Raw genomic sequence first — 9,339 nt, 5'->3', positions numbered from 1 at the left:
AGTCTTAGTAAAGCCCTATAATTCCTTGTTTGTTACTCATCAATTTGGTCCCAACTAGCATCTACATGTGGCAGTTTTTACAAAGACTTCTTAGGTGATTAATGAAATCATGCTTAGGGGCTTAATCTTAAAGAAATCAAGAGGAGTGAGCTAGACTTGAAGAAAGAAGGGAAGCTCTTATTGAGCTTTGGGTTTCTTATAGTAGCTTGCTTTATCTTATTTGTGTATATTTTTCCTTATAAATATTTCTTTTATTTTTGACCTTGTATTTTGGTCAAGTAGTAGAGGAATTTTCGTTCTTGTATTATTTTTAATTTGAGAATGTAATTAGTAGTTTAAAGGAGGTGTAACTAGCTAAAGAAATGTTGGACTTAATAAGCTTGGATGACCCAAATTTTAATTGGGCTATAGGCTTGGATGCCCACTTGCACAAGCAAGTGGTTTGGACATCTAAACCAAAATAATTAGGCCATCCAAGTGGTTAATTAGTCACATGGCTTATCATAGTGACATCTAAATAACTTGTAGGAAAATAATGTTAGTTTGTTAGGTGTAATGATTAGGTTTGGTACTTATAGTTAATCTAACCTAGGCTTATTTTAAATCTAGGTTAGCTTGCTTGCTCCATATGAAGTTAGACATGAAAAACACATAGAAGGAGGGGGAGTTGAATATATGTGTGTTAGTATGAAGGAATTTTATAAACATTTTCGCAAGAGTAATGCTCTTTGTCTAACGCACTTTTGAATGTCATTGCATTTGAAGGATTCATCGTCTACTGAGAAAAATGTTTTATGATGATAATAATGAAGTTCTAACATTTTCCTTTTCAAGATAGTTGCATTTAAAGATAAGTAGAGGATAAAGATTTTCAGTCTAATATGTTTGTTAAACAGAATTTGCGTCTTCGTCCGAAAAATGGTTTTAATGAAGAATATATAGTAGACGAAGATTAATTGTGATTTGACAATTGAAAATAATCTGCATCTGTAATATAGATAGAGTAGTGCAATCACTTTTATACTGGTTTGCTCAACTGAGCTACATCCAGTCTCCTTCAACTTGAAGGGTTTGACTAGATATGAAATGAAGAACATTTGAGTATTCTCGACCACTCCTGGCCCTGAGTATTCTCGACCACTCCTGGCCCGTTGGCTTCACTTACCAATGCTAGTATTCTTAAACCACTTCTGGTTCTCCAAGTATTCTCGACCACTCCTGGCTCGTCGACTTCACTCACCAACACTAGTATTCTTAAACCACTTCTGGTTCTCCAAGTATTCTCGATCACTCCTGGCCTGCCAGCTTCACTTTCCAGCGCTAGTATATTCTTCTCAGCCACTTCTGGCTAGCAGTGAGTATTCTTTGACAAGCCCCTCCGGGCTTTACAAGTATTATTTCCCTAGCCTCTTTAGGCTCTACAAATGATAGATGTATAATCAGGTTTGAGTGTTTTGGTTACTCTCACAGAGAGGATACATATAGGATCTACACTTTCTAAGGTTTTCTACCTTAGTCTTATAGAGACTTGTGTTTGAGTGTTTGAGTTACTCTCATGGAGAGGATATATAGGTTTACGACACTCTCAGAGGTTTAGTCCATTAATGACATTTCGAACACCTTAGTCTACAGAGATAAAAATACAATATTACATTGTACATATGACTATGTATGCTCATCTCTGGTCTCTATCTCGTGGGCTTGATATCACTCTTTTTCTTCCAATTGAAAAGCCAGCATTTTAAGGTTTGAAGTAGTGATATATATATAGTCTAGTGGAAATCTGCCCGTTGCAAGTGTCCGTTGAAGTAGACATAGTCGTTCACGACCCATTTGATTTTGTCATTTAATGCTCAGATTCTTGCATTAAATGTTGCTTCTTGTGATAGACCTTGCGTGAAGTGATCTTTGTCTTGGTAGCAGCAGTGTCTAAGTTTAGCAGAGACTTAAGAACCTTTCTGTCCTTTTCTAGTCTCATAGCTGTGAAGTTTTGTCCTTGTCTGAAAAAGTAATGTACTTTTTCTGACACATGCATGCTTCTAGTTCTGCGCTTGATTTTCTCCTTTCTTCTTTTCTTCTTACAATTCTGATAACTTCGTGTGTTCTCCTGTGAGTGTGGACGATATTCAAATTTTCTTTTGACCTATGATTTCTCAGGTGATTATGTGTCATTCTTCGTCTGCGTCTGATAGTCGACATTTAGTTCAATACTTTGACCTTTGTCTGATCAGCATTATGACTTTTCCTTTTGTCTTGGTCAACCCGGTATATGGTCAAGCTTTCCATTTCTTCTGAAGTTTCTTCTTGGTCGTTGACCATCTTTCGTATGAGTCTTTATGTGCTGCCTTAGATTGTGTTTGGCATGGTCTTGTTCTTGATTTGGCTTGTTGAGTGCTTATGTTGGCCTTTCGTCTTATATCGTCTGATGCTTGTGCCTCTTCGTCATTTTACCTGTTCTTATGTCTTTCTGAAATACTAACTCACTTGTTAAAGATAACAACATATATTATATTTGTCTCACTCAAAACCTTTTTGGGAATTTCTTCGTTTGACTTAACACCATAAGCTTCCAAACATGTAACTAGAGTTGTTAGACTAAGTGCAAGACAATTAACCTTAGTTACATTTAACCATTCGTCGAGTTGGCACCATGAGCTAGCCAAATTCTATATATAGCTTTTTCTTGTATTGACCAAATTACTTTTGATGGTATATAAGAATGAACCTTTGAGTTTTCTCTTCTAAAAGCCTTAGTTTTCCACTTTGGATAAATCTTTCCTTAAGATATTTTATTAAAGAATTTCTCCTTGTGACAAGATCATTACCTCTTGGTTATCTCTCTCCTAAAGAAAGTGACACACCCATCCTTTAAATCTCTCCATCATTTTTAGTTTTTAAAGTTTGTTTCATCCATGAAAGAAGATTGGTCTCAACAAAGAGACCAGTGAAAGAAAACATCAACTATCTTTTCAATGATTTTCATCAATGATTATAATTAGTTTAGATGAAAGAGTATTATTTTTTGCATTAATACCTACAAAGTATATTTTCGATCGCAACATATTCAACTCAAAAATAGAACATCAATCTTTGATTAATAAACACTTGCCAATGACCTTTAGTAAACTAACAATATTATTTCTTTTATATCAAAAATTTTATATTATCTCTTATTTATTTCTCTCTTTTCTATATACTTATTTATTTTCAATCTAATTTTTCAACCCTATTCAACATGCCATTCATCGGGATTTTTTTTTCTTTTAAAAAATATTAATTTTCATTAACTTTTATGTTATTTTTCATTGTTATTTTCCGTGGAAATGAATTAAAGTAAAAGACGTTTATTGATATATATTTTTTTGTATTACAAAAAAAAAAAAAACATGATCAAAAAAGTTAACGACATTTTGTATACATATGTACGAGTACGATCTCCGCAACCTTTTCGAAGCCCGGAGACCTTTCATTCCGCGTTTTTCTTTACAGTTCGCTCCTTCTTCAAACAATCCAACCCTAACTCGTTCAACACTGAAACACTCACCGACGCAGCTCACAGGTCCGTTCGTGACGGTGACTTTAGCCCTCTCTCTCTCTTTCTCTCTCTCTCTTCACTACCATGATCAAAATTCATTGACCCACTTGCCTGCGTTTTTCGTTATTCTAATTTGGCTTCTGTGCAATTGACAAGAAAACCCCCAAACTTGCCAATTTGCATTGCATAAACAGTGACGATAAAAAATGGGAATGAAGCGTTTTATTTTCTATTTTTCATTTTTTTGGGTTTGATATTTGCTAATGTTCAGGTTTTGTAGTACTGTGTCGTTTATGGCCTACACTGATGTCATGACTTTGTTGTTGGCCGTGGCGGTTTGGTGCACTGCTTATGTTACTGTTGCAGTTCTTGCCTCCTTTCGAGCCGTAAATTACCTCTGCACTTTCTGAAACCTTGCAATTCGATAACGTTGCCATGGGTTATGCACAACTTGTAATTGGTCCTGCTGGTAGTGGCAAGGTAATTTTATTGTTTTTGCCTCATTTGCCGTGTTAAATTACGTATCATGGTTTTGAATTGCGGTTGCATTGCAATGAATTTTGGAAATTGCAAAAACTTGCTGATAAATGTGGCTGCAATTGCGGTTTAGAGAGTTCTTGCTGCTATAGCGGTTACTTGCCACAGTTTGGAACCTTGATATGTGTGTACTTGGTGCATGCTTTGTTTGCAAAGCTGCCCCCTCCCCTGAAAACTGAATGTTGAGATGCTTATTAATGTGTGTGTTTTGCCTTTTGCTATCAGTCTACGTATTGCTCGAGTTTGTACGAACACTGTGTGGCTGCGCGTCGCACAATAAATGTGGTGAACCTTGATCCTGCTGCTGAAAATTTTGACTATCCCGTTGCAATGGGTATGTAGAATGTGTGTTATGTGGTTATTTCTTATGCGGGTTTCGAATTTGTGATTTTTGGAGCCTGACTTTTATTTTTGGCTGAGATGCTTGCAGATATAAGGGAACTGATTTCCCTGGATGATGTTATGGAGGAACTTGGATTGGGTCCAAATGGCGGTCTTGTCTACTGCATGGAGTATCCTTTTCTTTCTTAGATTTTTTCTTTTTCTGTCTATGTTCTATGGCTTTTTGAAGGGCTGTTCTCTATCTTCTCCACAACCTTCTGTGAAACAGTGATTCTTGTTTGTTTTTTTCAGGCTGTCTTAAGTAGAGATTATGATTATTACTAGTACATTTTTTTTTGTTTCACTGTTTCTCCTTTTCCCCTTTATCTCCCTATGCTAGTTATTTTCTGTTTTTAAAATTTGATTTAAAAATTTGTTTCCTTAATAATCATATTTAGACACCTTGAAGATAACCTAGATGATTGGCTCACTGAGGAACTGGACAATTATTTAGATGATGATTACTTGGTTTTTGACTGCCCTGGTATTCGTGTTCTTCTCTCTACCTATTTTGTTTTATTATATGTATATATGTTTTAGCATTGGAAAAAAGTTTCACATTTGGAGAATATTGTGATTGTGAGGCGATAATATTGTTATAATTATAAAATATAAAATGCAATCATGAGTGTGGCCACAAAATCAGAATGGGTTGTATAATGAACTAGTAAAAATTTTCCTTTTAGAACCAAACAGTCATATGACCAGTTTCTGTAATGTTGAAGATTATCTTAAAATTGTTTATAAATTTTGATGGTTGCAACTAACCTAACAAATTATGATCAATCAACTCTACTTTGTAATGTTTTGCAGGTCAGATAGAACTTTATTCACATGTGCCAGTACTTAAGAATTTTGTGGAACATTTGAAACGGAAAAATTTTAATGTTTGTGCTGTTTACTTACTTGATTCACAGGTTTGTGGTAGTTTTCTGAAATCATTTTCCTTTTAAGCTATTGGTTCCCTCATATTTCTTTAGAGTGTAGACTTCCAGTTATTGCATATTTGTATTATTATCATTGTCGACTCTTAATAATTTTAAAATCTTCCAGTTCATGACAGATGTGACCAAATTCATAAGTGGTTGCATGGCATGCCTTTCTGCTATGGTTCAACTTGAACTACCTCATGTTAATATCCTCTCAAAGATGGACCTTGTGACAAACAAAAAAGATCTTGAAGAGTAATCACTTTTACTAAAATTTCTTTTCCAAATTTGTTTACATCATTTCATTTGTTTAAATTCTAATATATTTTTGCTCCTAGATTTTTGGATCCAGAGCCCACCTTTTTACTGTCTGAATTGAATCAACGGATGGGTCCTCAGTATGCAAAGCTGAATAAAGCTTTAATTGAGTTGGTGGGTATCATTTGATTTTTTTTAAGTTGTGCTTTTTTCCGTCTTTCCCAATAATATTATAAATTAAGTTAAAATTATGTACATGTTGGTTTTCAATGTTAAACCATTATTAATGTCCAGGTTATTTGCCATGTCATAATAAACTTTTACAATTCAATAGCAATTTACACTATAGTCATACACGGGAATGGGGTGTTGTAGAATGTGAGACTACTATCAGGGAACTTATATAGCAATTTTATTAGAATTGTTATAGACTGAACTCACTGAAGTATTGTTGATTTTTGTAGATAATGGTCTAATAAACAATTTAGTTGATTCTTTCTTTTTTTATAAAAATATTACTTGGGTGATGTTTAGCAACAACAAATGTTGGTTGGTTGCTTTCTGAGCAAGATAACCAGGGGAGACAATTTTTTTCTTTAAAATGATATTTTAGCTGAGTGCTATTATTTTACCCATGATTTTCACATTTGCTCCTCACATCATGTGACTATTTTATATATATTTGATCATCATCACTTCTTCAAAATAAATATAAAATTTGCATCCGCTTTGGGTCAGTGTCTGTCATCTAAAATAATTAAGGAATGTAGGTTCCGTTCAACTCATTCTCACATCTCTCTTCGTGGGTCAGCCATTCTGATTATTCTCTTACCACTGAGTTTTCATAGAAATGTTGATTAAACTCTGTCACTTTATTTTGGTTCCAGCAGTTGATTTATTTATGCATTCCTTCTGAACAGGTGAATAACTACAGCATGGTGAGTTTCATACCACTAGACCTCAGGAAGGAAAAAAGGTACACTCCTCTCTATCTTTTCCTTGCATATCGTAGCTACCTGTACATTTATCGAAGAATCTTATACTGTTAGCATAAAAGGGATATAATTTTGCATGTGGCTGTGTCATAGATTGATATTACGTATTTGACATTGATGATGTTGAAATATCAAAATTGAATTATATGAACTGAAACAAACATACATTATTTTTACCAAAAAAAGAAAAAAATGGCAGAACTTAAACTATTAAAGTTGATGATGGTACCATGGACACACAGTAGGCTCAGGGGCCCAAAAAGGATCTACAATATACCATTATACCTATATGCCTAAGGCCCAGTGATATCAATTGCAAATTGTGGAAAATGGCAGAAAGTCAATAATCTGCTATATCATACAGTGGATAGCGTTTCAGGCAAATAGTGGAAGTTGCTTAGCAGTTAAAATATATGACATATATCAATTATCTATGTATAAAAATGTTGTATGCAAATGAAAATAAAATGCATAAAAATGGGCAAAAGATTAACTCAAAAGTTCAATTAGTTGGAGACTCCGCAGAGATAACTAGAGGATGTAGGATACATGCTGAAAGCCTGAAACATGACACCATAGTGGCTGCTATAGTTGACAGAGTCATGATTGTGGATTCAAGGAATTCCGCAATGCAATAGTCTTAAAATGCCACATAGCGGCTATTTAAAAACAATGCTAAGGCCAAAACTTAGCTTAATTGTAATTTACATGAGCAAAGGTGAGTGGAGGGAAGTTACAAAGAGAGAAGATATAGATATGATACAAAGAAAATAGTGGGGGGAAGGAGAGGACATGTTTTATCAGTTTCTTAGTTTATAGCTGGGACCATAGGATTTACCCTTGGCTGGGAGAAAACATTGTTTTTATGTTACTTTAGTACTTTCTTATTTTCTTAATCAATACAAATCACCATTTTATTATATAGGAACTGATTTCTATCAATGGAACTCAAATTATGACTCTTGTAGCTTGTGTACTGGAGGCTGTGTTGATAACTGGTTACGGGCTTTGTATACATTTTGACTTGATTTCATGAAAGAGCTTGCCTCTCTAGTTTAGTGGTGGAAACAAGTAGAATATACAGTCTGAATACTGTGGGTGTGGGGGGGTTGGGGGAGAGAATACAGGTGTCATTGCTTAATAAAATATGATTGCTGTAGTTGTTGTCTTCCTGAGATATATGAACTATGCTGTGCTCTTGAATTAGCATGCCAAATTTGTTACATTATGTAGTTCTTGTTAATTTGAATTCAAACTTGAACCATAGTTAAAGTTTGCTACATTAGCTGTCTCTGTTGTAGAACAGTAGTCTGCAACAACCGGATTATTTCCTGGTTCTTACTAGATAAAGAGCATGTTTGGGAAAGTTGTGAAAACTGAAAATTAGATTATTTCAATAATCAATATATGTATAATTGATAATTGTTATTATTATTGACTATAATCATAATGAATTTTTGTTTGGATAAAATTGTTGAAAAGTGTTTTTGAGATGTTGAATTTTGTTTGAATACGAAAAAAAGATAAATAAACCAGTTTCTGTGCACTAATTCATCTTTTAAGGAAGATAAAAATTACTGAGAAATAATTATAAGCTTCAAACTTTCGGCTTCATGAAAACAACTTAGTTTTCCGAGAAAAAAGTTGTTTACAAAGTTAAACCTTCAGTCTTAAATGTACAGTTTTTTCACCCAAAAAACAGTTGAAATGTTGGATTATAATCTTCCCAAACATGCTCAAAATAGGTTTTGGGTATTGTATTGAATGAGGCAACTTTAACCTTTTGTTTAACCTTGGATGCAGCTTGTGTCATTCCTCTTATGTTATGTAGGACTTGATAAGTGCTCATTCTTGAATTATTTTCACTTAGGCTATAAAGTGGGCTTCTGTTCATTAATTTGGAAGTTATGACTTATCACGTTGATTTTGGTCAATCCTGTTCCCACTTCAATAACCAAATTAATCTTTTGGTAAACTACAGGAATGACCTCTTCATAGTTGTCTTTAAAGTCCATAGTCTCATGTCCTTTGTTTCATTTGTTAAACACTACCTTCAAAAGTGAAGTCATTTTTTTGTTATACTTATTATTGGATTGTTCTCATCTACAGTATTCAATATGTACTGGCCCAAATTGACAACTGCATTCAGTATGGAGAAGATGCAGACGTGAAGGTTAAGGATTTTGACCCTCAGGATGACGAGTAGCAAATTTCCTTATGCAGCATTGCTTGGTATTATTGAAACTTCTGCTTAATGTCGATATAATGGTGTACCAAGCTGTCGTTGTTATACAGTATGTCTTAGATTGTTTTAATGTTGCGGACGTTGAACATTTATACAATTTATCCTCCAAATGGGAAGAAAAATTGGCGAGCTTGGTCATTCTCTTGCAGTTACTGGCATCGTTGTAAGAAGAAACGCATGGTTGGTTATAAATAGATATTACCTGATAAAAATATAATCTCGTAATTTATTAATATGATTATGTTTTATGTGAATATTTAATTATTTTTATTCCACCCATATTTATATTTTTGACCTGTTCAATTTACACAATGAAAGTGATATTCTACAAGTTTATGAAATAATAAAAAATATGTCAATTTGTATTGTCTCAATATAATTGTGTTTAATTAGAATGCTAATGTCCGTCTGGTGGCGAAAATATATCTTGTTATAATCTGATGATTGTTGCGGATAGAT

The 9,339-nt window shown here is 33.9% G+C and overlaps 1 protein-coding gene across 3 annotated transcripts; it reads left to right on the top strand.

The window, feature by feature from the left end:
- The first annotated feature begins 3,406 nt into the window (after positions 1-3,406).
- On the top strand, positions 3,407-9,134 carry LOC109804412 (GPN-loop GTPase 3). 3 transcript variants are annotated; one of them, XM_020366230.3, is made up of 10 exons: positions 3,407-3,559; positions 3,902-4,015; positions 4,298-4,406; positions 4,503-4,584; positions 4,852-4,937; positions 5,267-5,370; positions 5,507-5,637; positions 5,721-5,814; positions 6,561-6,616; positions 8,745-9,134. In XM_020366230.3, exons 2-10 carry the CDS (start codon positions 3,971-3,973, stop codon positions 8,839-8,841), a joined length of 804 nt encoding a protein of 267 aa, XP_020221819.1. In that variant the 5' UTR covers positions 3,407-3,559; positions 3,902-3,970; the 3' UTR covers positions 8,842-9,134. The 3 variants fall into 3 exon arrangements, with proteins under 3 accessions (XP_020221819.1, XP_020221820.1, XP_029128396.1); XM_020366231.3 differs by having other exon boundaries at positions 3,411-3,559; positions 3,807-4,015; XM_029272563.2 differs by having other exon boundaries at positions 3,425-3,559; positions 3,816-4,015.
- Positions 9,135-9,339: the final 205 nt, after the last annotated feature.

Source organism: Cajanus cajan, chromosome 2 (genome assembly GCF_000230855.2).
Source record: "Cajanus cajan strain Asha chromosome 2, NIPB_CcT2T_4, whole genome shotgun sequence".
Classification (NCBI taxonomy): Eukaryota; Viridiplantae; Streptophyta; class Magnoliopsida; order Fabales; family Fabaceae; genus Cajanus; species Cajanus cajan.
The sequence above is the reverse complement of the archived record's forward strand: the minus strand, read 5'-3'. Positions and strand labels throughout refer to the sequence as shown.